This window comes from Oncorhynchus gorbuscha, linkage group LG01, assembly GCF_021184085.1.
Source record: "Oncorhynchus gorbuscha isolate QuinsamMale2020 ecotype Even-year linkage group LG01, OgorEven_v1.0, whole genome shotgun sequence".
Taxonomy (NCBI): domain Eukaryota; kingdom Metazoa; phylum Chordata; class Actinopteri; order Salmoniformes; family Salmonidae; genus Oncorhynchus; species Oncorhynchus gorbuscha.
The window spans coordinates 86,710,543-86,729,475 of NC_060173.1; the positions used below are offsets into that span (position 1 = coordinate 86,710,543).

The 18,933-nt window shown below is 42.7% G+C and overlaps 1 protein-coding gene across 1 annotated transcript; it reads left to right on the top strand.

The window, feature by feature from the left end:
• The first annotated feature begins 489 nt into the window (after nt 1-489).
• LOC124044667 (transcription factor Sox-1a-like) lies at nt 490-17,887 on the top strand. The gene is made up of 2 exons (XM_046364137.1): nt 490-1,614; nt 16,514-17,887. Exons 1-2 carry the CDS (start codon nt 778-780, stop codon nt 16,571-16,573), a joined length of 897 nt encoding a protein of 298 aa, XP_046220093.1. The 5' UTR covers nt 490-777; the 3' UTR covers nt 16,574-17,887.
• Nucleotides 17,888-18,933: the final 1,046 nt, after the last annotated feature.

The following is an 18,933-nucleotide window of genomic DNA, read 5'->3' on the forward strand; positions in this document are numbered from 1 at the left end:
AAATGGGATGCCTATCCATGTCCTGAAGACATCGTGGACACATTTTATATATATATATATTTTTTCACCCTATCCCAAACCATAATCCTTACCTTAATCATTCGGACCGAGTGCCTAAACTTAACCCTTAACTTTGACATTTGACGTTTGAAGAAATGGAACGATAGGAACAACAAAAACACTCGAAATTGGATGAATGTCTAATTCTGCAGTGAGACTGTGAAAGCTTGTTTCAAATGCTTAATGACTATGTGGTTGAATAACTTTTAGGCTAGAAGTCTAGTCTTGAAAGTGGCAAACGGATTTATATGTAATTCCCCGCAATTTTACTCACCATGTAACTTAGCGAGGGTGACCCACCTCTCACCCCCCTGCTCGTATGTTCCTCTTTCACTGGTTCTGCGTCACCTGACTGAGCGCCATGCAAATCGCTTTGCTTCTAGAACGCTATTGGCCGCTCGTTGCTCATTTAACCGCTGTCAAGGCGCTTCATATGGCTGCCGCTTTAACTAACTTCTCAACTCCGACAGGGAAAGTGGCTCAAATGCGCCTTCTGTCAGCGTGGATGTGAACCAACAACCGAAGAGGAGATAAAGCATCCACGGGGAGAACATTTCTCTGACACTCTATGTATTGGATTATTAATTAAGTTTGCATTTAATTATTTTTGTGGTGTTGGATTGTCGTTCCCTCGTGTGCACCTGCTCTGCCGGACTCGCGCGCCGACTGAACCAGACTTTGTTTCATCTGTTGGTTGAAAGTTTGAAAACAAGGTGAATGTATAGCATGATGATGGAGACGGACCTCCAGTCCCCTGGACCCCAAACAAACACACATTTGGGGCAAACGGGGCCGAACAGTGGGTCCAAAGCGAATCAGGACCGGGTGAAGCGTCCGATGAACGCGTTCATGGTGTGGTCCCGCGGGCAGCGGAGAAAGATGGCCCAGGAAAACCCCAAGATGCACAACTCTGAGATCAGCAAGCGGCTGGGAGCCGAGTGGAAGGTCATGTCCGAGGCGGAGAAGAGACCCTTCATCGACGAAGCGAAGCGGTTACGAGCAATGCACATGAAGGAACACCCGGATTACAAGTACAGACCGAGACGGAAGACCAAGACGCTGCTGAAAAAGGACAAATACTCTCTGGCCGGTGGCCTGCTCTCTGGGGCCGGCGGCGGTGGAATGGGTCTGGGTGTCGGAATGGGTTCATCCGGCGTCGGCCAGAGGTTAGAGAGCACCGGGGGCCACGGGGGCTCCGCCAGCTCAGGCTACGCTCACATGAATGGCTGGGCGAACGGTGCGTACTCGGGGCAGATGGCTGCAGCTGCTGCGGCGGCGGCGATGATGCAAGAGGCACAGTTAGCTTACAGCCAGCACCCGGGCAGCGGGCATCACCACCACTCACACCACCACCACCACCCGCACAACCCCCAGCCCATGCACCGCTACGACATGTCGGCACTCCAGTACAGCCCCATCTCGAACTCTGAGGGCTACATGAGCGCATCTCCGTCCGGCTATGGCGGGATCCCCTACACGCAGCACCAGAGCTCTGGCGTCTCCTCCTCGGCTGCCATGGGCACGTTAGGGTCGCTGGTGAAGTCAGAGCCGAGCGTAAGCCCTCCCGTTAGCACTCACTCCAGGGGCCCTTGCCCCGGAGACTTGAGAGAGATGATAAGCATGTATTTACCGACCGGAGAGCCCGGGGACCCGTCGGTGCAAAGTAGACTCCACGCATTGCCGCAGCATTACCAGAGTGCGACGGCTGGGGTGAACGGAACGGTTCCATTAACGCATATATAGATTATTTATATGACTATGGAAACTGCAGACAGAATACAAAAACCCATAACCAAATATTTACTTATTTTTTAAATGATCACTGAACTACCTGCATTTTGTTCAGAATGTTTATGGTGTTCTTGTAAATGAAAAGTAAATTAGCCTATCCTTTCCCCTTTTGGAGTATACACTCTCTTACGAACAGGATATGAGTTCAGATACTGGTTGTTGTGTTATCATTTTGTAATTTTTTTATTAACCACACTTGTGGTTGAGGGCGATGCCAACCAAATTAATGAACACATTTGCTTAACTATAATCGAATTATTTTTGGTTCACTGTAAGTTATTGAAAAATAAGAACATGTTTTCCATAATCATGAAATATGGTTTTAAAGATTGATATTTTCCCCCATTTAATAATTCCCCAAGAGATTGTAAACATTTCCGTTTACACTGTCTATTCATGATCATAATTATCTCTTCTTATTGTAATAATTATTGTAAATTGTGAATAATTTGAATATTTTAAAAGACTGACGCGCAACTGCTATTGTATTATTTACGAAATGCATTTCTGCTAGAGAGAGGTTCTGATATTGGGCTGAATTACCATTTAAATAAATTTCACACATATGTTGCTCTGATTCTACAAAAAAAAAGTGTTAGCTTGATTATTGTTCACTATCTTCAGTTGCAAATGGTAATGAGTTATATTTCATTTGAAGGGCACGAAACTTTGAGTCTGAGGTAAAGCTACCTATACGGCAAAAACATTTTTTTAAATGGGAGAGTGTCTCTGGCAAACCCGTAACATGAAACAAATAGTTACAATGCGTAATATTTAATATAAGTCAACTTATTTTTTGGCCATTGTATTAAGTACACCCAAACCATTCTCAGGGTTTACCCTTATGGGTCTGTAATCATTTCTGTAAAGTTAACGTTACGAGCAAGTTGTCACGATAGAACAGAGAGAAGCACAGTATTCACATTCGTCCTTCAGAATATAGCCTACATTTCGGATATATGCGTGGCAACGTCTCACTTGCAATATATTTTTATAATTAATTATGCTATTTTTGTTCTTGATTCGATTTATAAGTTGTATTTTGAATCTTTTCATGTTTTTTCTTTCCCATGATAATTTGAACGCGATTAGGCGACTACCTGCATTAGGCCTATGGTTTGTTTTATTTGGATTATTATTTTGATTACAAACGTAGACTAGACCTGTTCCGCAGGTATTGATTATACAATAGGCTTATAGCACTTAATAACTGGATTTTATGTTGTGATAATGTACAATAGATGATTAAAATAGCATAATATGATATATTATGTAGTAACTTGACCAAAAATACATTAATATATCCTATAGCCCATAGAAAACAAGAGCAAAGCTTCTCGAGTTGGGTGACTTTTGTGGATTTTTGAAATACATATTTTCTTACAAGCGCTGAAGGGATGAATCATGCAGGCCTATTTGGACAATAACGCTATGATTGCAAATGGCGATCACCAAATGCAACTAGTAAATGTAGAACGATTATTCAGGCTCACTCAAATAACCTAGGCTATATTTTATCACTAAAATTATGTTTTTAAACTTAATAAATGTGTAGGATGTTTGACCTTTTTGTTATTGGCGAATTTAGGTCTACCCCTTTTATTGTTATCATGAACAGTATAATAGGCCTACTGCTTTCAGTAAGTTAGCCTAATATTATTTTACTTCATAGCATATTGTCCTAAATTATTCCACTTAAATTATTATAGACTTGTTATAATTCAGATAAGGAGTTGTATAAACCAGAATTAGGTTGCATACATACATAGCAAACTTAATTTGATTACTTTAGAATAGTTTAGTATTGAATTGACCTCATCTCACATTTTACTTGTGACTGACTATCTCCCAGTATTGAATACATTGACTACACTGTGAGTAGATAATCCTGATAAGTATGAGCTGAAGGCTTTTTAATGGTCTATTTGGGAGAAAAGTGGAAACTTTGCTGTTTTCTTGTTATGTGAGTAGGGGTCAAAGTTCAGGCTGTTTCCTTGATCCCTTAACAAAGCCTGTACCCCTGAAAAGGAAGCAGTATGGTTACAAAGAAACCACATTAGTCAGTGATTGACACACTCTGCATCCCTGCCATAGGCCTACTACAGCAAGTATACTTATGAAGGCTGCAATGCCAGAACAATGTGCCTGATTCACAATATAGGGACAATTCAGTACAGCTCGGCTTGGCTCGCTAGACTTGGCTCGGTTTGGACCTATAGTGTGTGACAGGCACTTGGATTTTAATGATCAAGAACCACTTTTCTATTGAACTTAGATTTCCCCCCAATAATGGTTGAATACATATTGCACTTCCAGGGAATAGATTCTGGATGGCAGTATCATCCAAGTAGATCAAGTTCTTTATTTAAGCCATGGTTGTATTACAGACGACATAGTACCTTCAACTCATTTGATCTTATTACCACTGTGTGTTTTGGAAGTTTTACCCTTTGGAGATTCTGAGATGATGGTTAGTGTGTATGGGATGTTAAATTCCTTTCCTCTGTGCCATGATGAATGGAGACTAGATGAAATCACCGTGCTGGAGAGGGAGATCTAAAATGTGTTGAAGAGGGTGATAAGTGTGTGTGACAGTTTTTTTGTGACTCGTTTTGAATCAGAGCAGATCATCTGTAGACATTAGGAAACAAGGAAGTGTGAGCTGTTCACTAGGTGTTTGAAGTGGAAGTGTTGTAATACCCACATGGCAGTCACAGACACTGAAACACATAGGCATGGCTAACATGATGAAATAAACAATTACACACAATTTAGATGCGAAGACTCGCAGTCTTATTAATACGTTGGCAGAAGTAGGATATGGGGATCTCTTGTGTCTTTCAGTTTCAACTGGACAGTTAGTTATAAATTACTTTATCAAAACGGAGAGACTCATATGTCATCTGAGTAGGCCGTCATTGTAAATAAGAATTTATTCTTAACTGACTTGCCTAGTTAAATCAAATTTAAAAAATGTAATAAAAATATGGTGTTACGTACAATCCATAAGAGCACAACAAATAATGATGCGCACGCGTATTGAATTGACAGTGATTTCCTCTTTGGGAGCAGCTTTATATGTGCATGATACATAGTTGCTGTTCTTATCTCCTGTTCAAATACTCCAATGCAATATCATTGCTGGGGCAGGAGGTTTTGGTCAGGGAACATGGAGAGGAGAAACTCCCCGCCCTATAGTCATTGCTAAACCTGTACTCAGAAACAAGTGACATGACCTCTGACCTAAGGGAAATTCTCTCTCATGCTGTGCTATGATTCCACAACCTTCTCCCCAAAGTGGGCACTTGCTCTATCCCTCTTATGGGTGGAACAGTATGGGAGTACGCATGGGTTAGAGCAGAGGGAGTTCCCTTTGTAGTCCATTCCCACTATGGGGGTTGCATGACACATCTCAAGACCTTTCGGAGCCTTTCTGTGCCTCATAGAGCTTGGAAAAAAAGTATGAGATGGTATTTTCTGTTGTGACTTACGAGGACAGTTACATCCTGTTTCAGGCTATTGTGTCGACAGTTAGTCCAAATCAGGCCCCAAAAGGCATTATAATACTTATTATTATTATTTGAAACTCTTCTGCTCTTACACTGTTTAAACTAGAATCGTCATTCAAACTTTAAAATGTGCATACTGGTCTGGATTGAGTTACATACATACACCTTTTTGATATCTTTTATACTTTTTAAACTATTACGTTTTTTGTTCTTCTTTCTTACCTCCATCCACTTTAATGGAAAGCCCTCAACGTTCTAAAGACTCCATTGTGACATCATCACTTCCAACATTCCATTCACTGTAATTGCAACAATGGGACTTTTGACACAAATAAGCTACTTTGACCACTTTACCAGCAACTTAGACAATAAGGCTGCCGAGTGGCGCATCTCAGTGCTACAGGTTTCACTACAGACCCTGGTTTGTTCCCGGGCTGTATCACAACCGGCCGTGATTGGGAGTCCCATAGGGCGGCGCACAATTGGCCCAGCGTCGTCCGGGTTAGGGGAGGGTTTGGCCGTGGTAGGCCGTCATTGTAAAATAAGAATTTGTTCTTAACTGACTTGCCTAGTAAAAAAAAAGTAAAAAAGTTAGTGCATGAAATTTTCCTCTACTTCTCTGCTATTTAAATCTGAGCTCAGAACGAAAATATCTTATTCCAATCAAACGGTACAGTTATTTTAGTAACCACATCAACTACTTTTCCCCGTAACTTTATAAAACAACTGCCGTTTGACCACTCCCACAACAGGATAGACAAACACTTAAGAGGATCTAACATCATAGTCTAATTCTCTGCTATTCAAATCCGGACTCGGAACAGAATTATCTCATACCAATCAAGCGCTACAGATGTTGTTCTGAGTTTAGAGTGACAAAAAGTAACTAGCTAACGTCAGCTAACAGCGTTCTCATATCTCATCATTGAGAATCCCAAACAGAGCCGTTGCTATCAATACTCACAGACGTAGAGTCGCACAAGCAAAAAATACGAGTAGTGTGAATGGGGTGATTGCATTTAGAACAATTGTGAACACCAAGAAAGTAGCGACAATGAGGCAGACAATGCAACATCGCATCGTCCTCCTTAGGATCGAGCCTCGTGCTCTAAATAACTCAACTGCTGATCCCGCTGCTCTGATTGGTAGTGCTGAGCATTAAATGCTTTTTCAGACCGGTTTGGTTTCGGTACGATTATTAATAAATAATAATGGTTTTCGATTTCGGTTTTGATTGTTTTGTTTAACATTAAGTGCACTATGCATTATGTGGGTTGAATGCTTTAACAACACCGAATAAACAATGAATAAAAGTCCCATGATGGTAGTGACTGCCCCATACTGCTTAGCCATCATTTATTCACATACTTTACTGTAATAATATATTTCAGTTGTGTATATTACTTTGGTTTTATTTGATGACATTAATCATGCATTTAATTTAATTTACTCCGAAGTAATCATCCCATAGAGCTGCTGCCTATGCTGTATGACAAAATCACTATTTTAGTAGTTCTTCAAAGTAAAAAAAAAAACACAGACCAGACAAGTAGAAGTGCAATTGATTATGGTCATTGGAATTAATTACCATGTTTTCTGCACTAAACTCTGTAGAAATATATACCTCAACTTCCTACTACATTGCACAGTTCAGGTTTGATCTGATTTATCTCTAGAGAAACTGTCCAATGTGTGCGTTGAGCTCACAGAAAAAAAAGAACAAAATGGAATTAAAATAATTTATATGACGTTGGTCAATTAGTTGTTTAATAAATGAAAAATAACTGACATTCCAGTTAATCGCTCAGCACTACTGATTGGATAGAGCGAAGCCGTCTCCATTCACTCCTTTCATATTTAACCCGATCACTTCTCATCGCACACCTTCCAGTTTTCACGCAACAATTGTATTTTAGATACCGACCAGAACTACTGACCACAACCTACTGACCATAACCACACAACTACTGGCCAACTTCTACTGAACCACAAATATTGTAAACAACCACACAACTACCGACAACAACTACTGACCACAACTACTAACCACAGCTTCTGACCAAAGCCACACAACTACTGACCACAACGACTAAACCAAAACGACTAACACAACCACAAGACTACTAACCACAACTACTGACCACAAAACTTCTGGACCACACAACTAATGTCCACAACAACACAACTCCTGACCACAACTGCTGAACCACACAGCTACTTACCAAAACTACTGACCAAAACTACTGACCACTACTGAAAACAACTACTGATCACAATTACTGACCACAACCACACAACTAATGAACCACACAACTACTTACCAAAACTACTGACCGCTACTGAGCACAACTACTGAGCACAACTAACGATGACAAAAATGAACCACGCAACTCCTGACCACAACTACTGTCCACCACTACTGACCACAACCACACAACTACTGACCAGAACCACTGACCACAACGACTGACCACAAACATACTGAACCACACAACTACTGACCACAAAAATGCCGCACCACACAACTACTGACCACAACTACTGCTCAGGTTGGCACTCGCTCTGGTCCAGCTCTGGTCCTGGGTGTAGCAAGCTAGCTAAGGTTTGCACTTGCTCTGGTCTAGCTCTGGTCTGCACTATAAATTATAACTACTTAAATGTGAAAAAATTAACATATAATACCCACCAACAATAATTGTAACTATTGAACCGTTCAAGCTAGAGACACCAAACCAACTTTCACATGTTCAGGCTATCATACCCAACAAATCAATCAATATTTTAATCTAACTACTTTTTCAACTACAACCAGTCACCACCATTACTACTGCAGACACTACCACTACTATAACTTATTTCATTTAGTTTTCTGGAAAAAATGCTTCACCCGTGCTGCAGACGGCTATATCGGTCCACTGAAAAAATATTATTTTACATTTGTATTATTATTTGTATTATTATTTGTATTATTATTTTTTAGGTGGTGCAGCAGCACCCTCAGCACCCCTACTTCCCGCAGCTATGCTGTTAGCCTAAATCATGTATTTATTAGATCGAACTACAGGTAGCTATCAGTAGGTCTCTACATGTGAACATATTCTACATATTTCTTCAACTACCACAAAAATCATTTTAAAGAGCTGTCATCACTAGATCCATCATATTTTTCTCCCCAAATAATATCCTAAAACTTTCCAATCATTATATCATCATTCAACTAAAATCAAACTTAATTTGCACTGAACATTTTACAAAATTAAATCGTGCATCTATTTTTCTGAAATTCACTGCATGAATAATTCATAGTGGCTTTGCTTTCCTAATAGTGTTGTCCACATGATCCTACCTTTTATTTCAGTCTTCTGAAAGAAGATCACTATGTCTTTCTTCTTTCAGTTTTCACATGCAACAATGCAAGAAATATAGGAATATGGAAACTTTCACCACCAGTTTTGCCTCAATCAGGAATATCAAACTGTTCCACCATTTAGAAAACTGATGATACATCCTGTACTGTAGGCCTATACACATATATCTGCCTATAGGTAGGTGTAATGCCTTATTTAAAATTGGTTAACTATGGTGTATACCAGTGGAGGCTGGTGGGATGAGCTATATGATGACGGGGTCATTGTAATGGCTGTAATGTAATCCATGGAATGGAGTCGAACATGTGGTTTCCATTTAGACGTAACAACTAGCCCGTCCTCCAATAGCTCCTCCCACCAGCCTCCACTGGTACCAACTTTAGAAGTTCAGAGGACCATACCGCACCTACGGCCGCCTACAGCACCCATCAGAGACCCGCCTGCCAAAGATACAGGTGGAGACCATTGAATTCAATAAAACAAACTGCTGAATTCAATAAAACAAACGGCTGAAAACTGAGTTTGGTGTGGATCCTAAACAGACAGTGATATAGCGTCTGCAGAGCTCCCCTCCTACGCAGCGGTGGAGCACATAGCATTGCCGCTTGGAGGTTATTTGTATTTTATCTGCAGATGTAAAGCGACACAGATTAACACTGAAAAAACAGAGAGGCGGGGCGCGTCACGGCACATCGCTAGGTTAAAAGAGGAGTGTTCTGGTAAATTGAACCCGAATAATTTACTACTCGACCACAGAGGGGAAAGTGGAAGGGAGGGGAAGTGATTGGGAACGGGGTTTGGGGCAAAGGTGGCGATGTGGAGGTTGGGGAATGGAAGAGAGGAAGAGGGAGGGGAACAGCAGCAGTAAATCTCTGACCAATAAATCTCTCCAGCATGCGATACTCTTATCTTGTAGCCACCGATATATTCTACGCTAGGAAGCCATCAGCGCTGGCGCACACTCGGCGCTGGTAAAGCCCCGATCCCTTGCACTCGCTGTCCTAAATGGGGATAATTAGCGTCACTTTATCACGCCTCTGCATATTTTCTCCGCTTTCCCTCCATCCCCAACGCCCCCTCCCCCAAAAAACCCATCCGAGCTTGCCTGCTCTCGGTGCCCGCTCTGTCACAGAAGATTACGGAGACAGATTGCACAGAACGAATGTGCCAGGCAAGATTAGCGGGGAATAGAGAAAGCAACTGGGCCAATGAATTCCTCGCGAGGGCCTTATCGTGCAATTACACGTTGACATGTTTAACAATCTTGCTGCCTCTTAATCCCGCGCTCTTCCAGGAGCGCTGCGATGCTGCTGTTGCTGCTGCTCTGTCCAGCACCATACACTGGAGAACAGGCCCCAATGCACCGACACGTGGTGGCACACAGGCTGCTGACACACACACAGGGAAAGTTTATTATTTTTTCACACATTTGCAAACTTTTACTCTTGTTGTTTCTTGCTCTCTTGCAATGCTGTTTCCTCACAACACGAGCAATTATGATGATGATGATGTAGCCTATCCTTCTGCACTGTTTGTCAGAAGATTTTCAATTAGACAGTGTCTAAGCAATCAGCCGGGGAAATTATTCTATTGATGATTAAACTTTGAAGTTGAATGAAAATAATAAGTTTAATGAGGATTAAACTTTGAAGTTTAATCATCCACATTTTGAATACTTATCTCTAGTATGGGTTTATTTGAGGACATTTAACCTATGAACGGGGACCCTGTGAAAATGGTTGTTAATATTGGGAATATAGGACTTGGGAGTGTAGCAGCGTTCTAATGGCACTGCATCTCAGTGCTAGAGGCGTCACTACAGACACCCTGGTTCGAATCCAGTAGGCCGTCATTGTAAATAATAATTTGTTCTTAACTGACTTGCCAAGCTAAATAAAATGTAATTGATTAAGGCCTAAACCGTATTTCACCGTCCATCGCGAAGAGTGATGTTGAGAAATATTTAGCCTTGACCATTTGTTTAGAGTTCGTTTTGGACTCTTTTCCCCTCTCTCCTCTTTCCTCCTTCACCCCCCCTTAACTTCCCTCCTCTCCCTCCATCCCTCCTGCTTGGTGGTAGCGGGGCCTGTGTGGGAGTGATTGTGAGCGCCACTGTTGGAATTTGGCAGCGGCCGCGGTTTGGAGAGCCGCCCCACGCTGAGCCCCATTCAGCGACCGGCGCACTGTGAGGTTGGGAAGTTTCACTCAGCCGTACAACTCAATGCCCCAACAAAGGCGATTACAAGCCCCAGTGCATTCCTGAAGGGACCCGGTAGCGACGCAGGTGCGAGGGAACCGGGGGAACCCGTCAGAGAAGTGTCAAAAACGGGACAGTGCCGGGACCACACAAAACCTAACGCACCGCGGGTAGCAGGGATTTTTTTGAAATGGGTCGGGGGTAGAATGAAAATAATACGTTTGATGAGGATAACGTTTTGGGGTGCTTTAGAACAGGCTTGTCTGTCTGCCCAGTGAATGAAAGGAAGAGAAATCGTCCAATTTAGTGAGAGAAACACATTTCTTAGACACATGTTCAAGTCAGCAATGCCCTGATTGTTGATTTGAAAAGAATATCGATATTTGACCAAATAATTGAAAGTACACTTAGAAAAAAAATCGTATAAAAAAGCGAAAAGTAGTCTGCAAGAAAAAATCTCCTCTAATTCTTCCTCTATTGGTAGCAGAATAAATGGTGCACAGAGGTTAACTGCGTTGCAATGCGCCCAAGCGTGTGTTTTTGGCTGGCTATAGGTCTGTCTGTATCGTGGAGACAGACGGTATATTTGATTAGAGCAGCGCCTAACTATCAGTTACCGAGGAGAAACAGAGGATCCCTAAGGAGCGGTAATCAGCACGCCAGCAGCTCGCGGACCTCTCATTTCCCACCACTGAAACATAATGGAGGCGCGCAGGACCGCATGAGAATCAGCCCAGCGCAGAAATACAACTGTCACTCACTGTTTGGCGACCAAATACAAGACACAGTATTCATTCCTCTGTGACACTCAACAGCTAGAGTCTGTGAATTAAATTTACAAAAACGAAACTTACTTTTTGTTTGTTATGAACACCTCGTTTGTAGCATCTTTGGAAGAGTTTCCTTATTATAGGCCTATGGAAAGGGAATTCTGTAAGTAGGTGCACAACATTTTCACCTTTTTGGTGTGTGTGCGTGCGTGCCTCTAATTTCCATGCGTGGATGCCATGGGGGTCTTGTGTAATCGGACCACTCCGCTCTTCCCTGCCCTCACCTGAGTGCTACCCACAGGGGTGAGTGGGGGACAAAAGCGGTCCCCCGCACCGGCAGCGGTGGTCAGTCAAGCAGAGCGGACTATGCTAATGTTCCTGACCCAGAGAGGCAAAGCGGGGCGAACAGAGATTCCGATTGTTCATGATCTCACGAAATACACAGCTGCAAAGCAATGCTAGCAATGCTGCGATACATTCAGATCCAAGCCAATGCATGACACGGCCAGAGTATACTCTGTAATCGCCAATTTAAAGTATGTATACCTGCAGTTTGACCACGTTCAGAAAGGGAGTTGTGCCTAACTTCAGGCAAAGCTGAAAGGACTTCTGAAAGGACTTCTGTCTACGTTATTCTATATCGTTAATATGATCCAATGCCTCTCTTTCTATCTGCCCCTGCTGTAGCCTGTGTAAAGCACTGTCAAATGCTACAAGATTAGAAATGTCGGTCATTATTCCTGCGTGCTTCACTTTATACCATTCTAGCCGGACGAGAGCTGTCCAGTGCTGAAATGACAACGACAGAAATCACGTCATTTCAGCACCTCCTCGAGTCGTGCGTGAAAAAGCCAACAGTGTGTAGACTCTCTGCTGAAAAAATGTATTGTAAAAAAATATAGGCTATTGGATTAGGCCAAACTGGATGATTTATCAGGGTGGCAGGAAGCCTTGCCTTTAAGAGCGTTGGGCCAGTAACCGACATGAGCAAGGCACTTAACACTAACTACTTATGTAAGACGCTCTGGATAAGAGCATCTGCTAAATTACAAAAATGTCAAATGTAGGCAACTGAAGAAGTGAAGTGCATGATCTCCTTTACTAAAGTTGATTGAATTCAATCAAATTGAGGGACAATATATTAAATTAATAACACCACAGAAGGCAAATTCTAGATGTGGTGAATCATTTCCACAAGTTGTACGCGTGAAAACGCAATGGGTTACCTAAATTCCATACTTACAGTACCAGTCAAACGTTTGGACACACCTACTCATTCAAGGGTTTTTCTTTATTTTTGCTACATTCTACATTATAAAATAATAGTGAAGACATCAAAACTATGGCATAACACATATGGAATCATGTTGTAAAAAGTGTTGAACAAATTCTTCAAAGTATCCACCCTTTGTGTTGATGACAGCTTTGCAAACTCATGGCATTCTTTCAACCAGATTCATGAGGAATGCTTTTCCAACAGTCTTGAAGGAGTTCCCACATATGCTTAGCACTCGTGGGCTGCTTTCCTTCTGTAAGGACAAACGCTGGGAAACGAGAAGCAAGGACAGGGAGTGAACATTTAATAAATAACGGACATGAAACAGAATATGGATAGCGTCTGGACAGGGGAAACAAAACAACATGAATGCAGACACCGGGATGAAACTGAGGAATAAATAAATATAGGTGAGGTAATCAATATGTGATGGAGTCCAGGTGAGTAAAATGAAGCGCTGGTGCATGTAACAATGGTGACAGGTGTGTGTAATGATGGGCAGCCTGGCGCCCTCAAGTGCCAGAGAGGGGGAGCGGGCGCAGGCATGACACCTTCACTCTGCGGTCCAACTCATCCCAAACGATCTCAATTGGGTTGAGGTCAGGTGATTGTGGAGTTGGTTTTTTATGGACTTGGTCTTTTGCCAAATAGGGGTATATTCTGTATACCAACCCCTACCTTGTCACAACACAACTGATTGGCTCAAACTCATTAAGAAGGAAATCATTTCCACAATTAACTTTTAACAAGGCCACCTGTTAATTGAAATTAATTCCAGGTGACTACCTCGTGAAGCTGGTTGAGAGAATCTCAAGAGTGTGCAAAACTGTCATCAAGGCAAAGGGAGGCTACATTGAAGAATCTCAAATCGGAAATATATTCTGATTTGTTTTAACACTTTTTTGCTTACTACATGATGTTATTTCATAGATTTGATGTCTTCACTATTATTCTACAATGTAGAAAATAGTAAAAGTAAAGAAAAAATCTTGAATAATTAGGTGTGTCCAAACTTTTGATTGGTACTGTACTTCACAGCCTATATTTGACCCCTCTCCCGGAGTCAACCAGACAACAACACCCTGTGAAAGGACAAAACACCGCCTGGAATGGTTTTTGTTTTCCCTCCAATGGTTGCTTGCTGTTTTGTGTAGGGGCGAACTTATACCGCTGATTGAGGCTGAGCCGCTTCAGTCCAAAGCTATCATCTACGAGCTGACAATAACAGGAGAGAGAAGAGAACGAAAATACTTGATGTTTATGGATCGCTCATTGATCTTGCGCGGGTCTTTGAAGCGGTTTGTTTGTTTGTTTGTTATTTTGATGACTGACTCATTGTAAACAGACAGCGGGGGTTGGGGGACTGCTAGGAGGGTTGGCGCGGCCGCGGGAGCGCGCACAATTCCCTTTCGCTTGGACGGTCGATGACAGCATGTGATCCGGTGTTCATGCCTGGAGACGCGAGGAAATGGTGGCAGAGGGAGCAGGGTAGTTTGGCGGTAATGACACCCCCTACAGCTCGTTATTACTTAAAGACCATGTCGCTGTGAAATTAGAGTTTGGTGGTGGCATGGTGCTCTGGGCTTGTCAGTCTCCCCAGCCTGCTCACTCCTTCCTCCCAACCATCTACTCCCTTCACAGAGCCACATCCGCAAGATCTTTCTTTTTGAAATTTTGAATGTATTTTCTCGATCTCTTTCTCTCTCACACACACACAGAGAGAGAGAGCGAGAGAGAGAGAGAGAGAGAGATCATAATATTTTGTTGAAGTTTTCCTTTAATTTCTATGTTTCTCTATGAATGCTTATGTAGGACTATAAGGTCATAAATTAGTTATGGCACCATGACACTGTAATAATCAGTCTATGGATTGTGATAATAGTGATCAATCAATAAATTAATCAGATGTATGTTTGAAACCCTTTTTACATCAACAGATGTGGTTTAGAGCAAAGGTGTCTTGCTGGTCTGAATGTTTTGTCTCAGGTCCAGTCGACTCAGCTGTCCTCCATGTGTTCTCCTCCACATCTTTAACATTCACATTAACATCAGCCAGTGAAGAGAGACTGCTGTCGCTAACAGTATGAAGCACAGTGCTCACTGCTGCCAAGACAGCTAATCCTTTTAGTGCACTGCTGTATAATCACACACACACACACACACACACACACACACACACACACACACACACACACACACACACACACACACACACACACACACACACACACACACACACACACACACACACACACACACACACACACACACACACACACACACACACACACACACACACACACACACACACACACACACACACACTCTATCTTACAGTCACACACACACACACACACACACACACACACACACACACACACACACACACACACACACACACACACACACACACACACACACACACACAATTCTCTATCTTACAGTCACACACACACAAACACACACCAGGCTGTAAAGGATTTCTGATAGCTCAGTGCCAGGTGATTATTTCCAAAGTGGCGTGGAAGGGGTTAATGGGAGCTCAACGAGTCGGGCTAAGAAACATTGTTTTTATTTCCTGATGCTGCAGCCCTGCACCACGCTGATAGCTGTTTGAACTCCCTGAACTCTGACCTTTGTGAGGTCAAGTGATCAACAACCGTGGTCGTTTAGATGGGGTCAGATTATAGCCTGTAAGGGATGTGCACTTCACACCAATCCCTCAGTGGAGGAGGTGTAAATTGCCTTTAATGATTATGATAACGCTACTCTAATTGTTTCCAAGGCCATTAGATTGTTATAAACTATCAGACAATTTAGCAGAGCTAGGTGAAATGGGATTAATTTGATTCATTTATAAGTGTGCTGATAACCTTACTGGTCTTAAGGAAATTCAACTTTTGGCCTACATTTACATCATGTGTGTGTGTGTGTGTGTGTGTGTGTGTGTGTGTGTGTGTGTGTGTGTGTGTGTGTGTGTGTGTGTGTGTGTGTGTGTGTGTGTGTGTGTGTGTGTGTGTGTGTGTGTGTGTGTGTGTGTGTGTGTGTGTGTGTGTGTGTGTGTGTGTGTGTGTGTGTGTGTGTGTGTGTGTGTGTGTGTGTGTGTGTGTGTGTGTTTGTTTTAAGCATGGTAGGTACAATTCACAGCTGGCTGGAGGACAGGCTCATAGTAATTGCTGGAATATAAACAATGGAATTATATCAAACACATGGTTACCATGTCCTCCCCTCACCAGCCTCCTGTGGTACAATTACTGTAAATAATAACTCTACCTGGTCAATCATGGATAAGAAAAATAAAGATTATACTGTATGGTTGGAGACCAGTCTTCATGTGGATGTGGTCTAGGACCTACCTGTTCTTTCCCCCTAGTCTGCCAGTTTCCAAGAAAGCTCCATATCTGTGTGATCAGAAGAGATAAATATTGTTGTGGTGTCTGAACTGACTGACTGCTGACCTTTAGATGTCTGTCTCACTAAGTCCATCGTCTCTCTCTCTCTCTCTTTCCCCTTCTCTCTCCCTATCCCCCCTCCCTCCCCAGGGTGTCCAGTATGATGACTGCCATGGTGGACTGTCCATGGATCACCGTGGAGACCTGTGATTGACAGACAGGCACTAGCCCCCGTCTGGCTGGCTGGCAGGCCGTCATTACGATGAGCAGGAGCAGATTTGCTATGCTGGCGACAGGACCGCACGGGAAATGTCAACGACCATCAGAGCCCCAGACAGACTTCCTCCCCTCCCCCAAGTACCTCACCTAATGTCAGCTAATGCCCATGCTCATCATCCAGACCCTCGGTACCATCAACACAGCTTCACATACTTCATCTACACTCATTTACAAACCACATGCACACAAAGCACTCTACCCCTGTATACTTCGTCCAACAACTCAACTCGCCTCACCCAAACCCCCACATGGCTCACCCATCCCTCACACATTTCACCCCAACCCCTATGTATCACCCAACAGCCTCACACCTCATCCAACCACCACAGTACCTCACTCCTTATGTGCGTCATCCGCCTCACACATCCACCCGTCACCCCCCCGTCACCTCCTATATTAATACCCTGTCTCCCTCTATTGGCCTATTGCCCAGCAGCACTCTGCATGTTAACATTTCAAAATTCCTCAAATTGTGAGAAAGAAGTATTTTCTTGCCTTCAGTCTATTGTGAACAGCCAGTCTGCCCTGCATGCCAGACAGCTAGCTAGAACATCACGTGTGGCCAGTTCTGAGACAGACTGGCACTCTGACAGGCACCCTGACCAGAGTAAGTGCCTCACACATATTACAGCAGTTTACTGCAGTTTGGCAGGACACTGACAACAAGACCAGCCAATGCCTGGCAAACTGACTGACCCCCGGTCTAGTTGGCACCTAGTAAGATAAGGAGAAAATATAAGGAATATGACATTGAGATCATGTGTAAGTGAAAAAGGTTTCAGTAATTATTTTCTCTTTCTTTAAGTGTTTTTTTTTCTGCAAACGTAATTGTAGAGTACAAGGAGGAAAGGTGAGGAAAACTTTCTGCGAGACCACAATCTAACTATATTACATATAATCACTCATTGAAATCATTTTTTATTTATTTGAATTCTGTTCCTCCAGCCTGGGATTTTTAAAATTCCTGCCATTGATCTAGAAGCTGCTTGAAGCAGTGGGAGAGAGGGTTAGATCTGTGGTATGGAAATACTGGGCAGAAGTTATGAATGAGGCAATCTAAAAAATTAATGGGTAAATCAATGAAGCATTCAATGTGCATCAACATTGACTTAATCAAGCATTCGTCTTTATGGTCTTGTATTATTGATTTTATATCAACGTATCAAGTTGAAATCAAAATGATTTTTGCTTCTGTACATTTTGAGGATTGACTGAAAACCTGTCCCTTGCATTAGAAATAAAATGCAATGCAAAATAAAGAGTTATCTGTTTATTGTGTGTCCCAACACCCTATTGTGTGTATGTGTACCCAAACAGACACATAAACACAGACTCATGTATTATGTGCATCAACGTGGTATCAACCTCTAATTACAAACGATTGGAAACACACACACACACACACACACACACACACACACACACACACACACACACACACACACACACACACACACACACACACACACACACACACACACACACACACACACACACACACACACACACACACACACACACACACACACACACACACACACACACAGGAATTGAAGGCTCTTAGCAGCAGTTTGATGTTGGTAGTTAGGTCCATGGTGTCCTACTCTGTGGGATGTTAATATGCAGGTGTGTTCTTCTGACCCAGATAGACTGTGTACAGGAACAGGATAATAGGCAACTCCAGTGACTATACAAAGTCATTACCAGCATGTTACTGTCCAACTAGGCACTGTTCCTCTACCTTTGCACACACACACACACACACACACACACACACACACACACACACACACACACACACACACACACACACACACACACACACACACACACACACACACACACACACACACACACACACACACACACACACACACACACACACACACACACACACACACACACACACACACAGGAATTGAAGGCTCTTAGCAGCAGTTTGATGTTGGTAGTTAGGTCCATGGTGTCCTACTCTGTGGGATGTTAATATGCAGGTGTGTTCTTCTGACCCAGATAGACTGTGTACAGGAACAGGATAATAGGCAACTCCAGTGACTATACAAAGTCATTACCAGCATGTTACTGTCCAACTAGGCACTGTTCCTCTACCTTTGCACACACACACACACACACACACACACACACACACACACACACACACACACACACACACACACACACACACACACACACACACACACACACACACACACACACACACACACACACACACACACACACACACACACACACACACACACACACACACACACACACACACACACACACAC

Excerpts from the sequence above, each read along its gene's own strand:
- LOC124044667 (XM_046364137.1), top strand. The coding sequence starts at position 778 with ATGTATAGCATGATGATGGAGACGGACCTCCAGTCCCCTGGACCCCAA. Across the intron at positions 1,615-16,513 it reads TGGTGAAGTCAGAGCCGAGC|GGTGTCCAGTATGATGACTG; the intron begins GTAAGCCCTCCC and ends CTCCCTCCCCAG.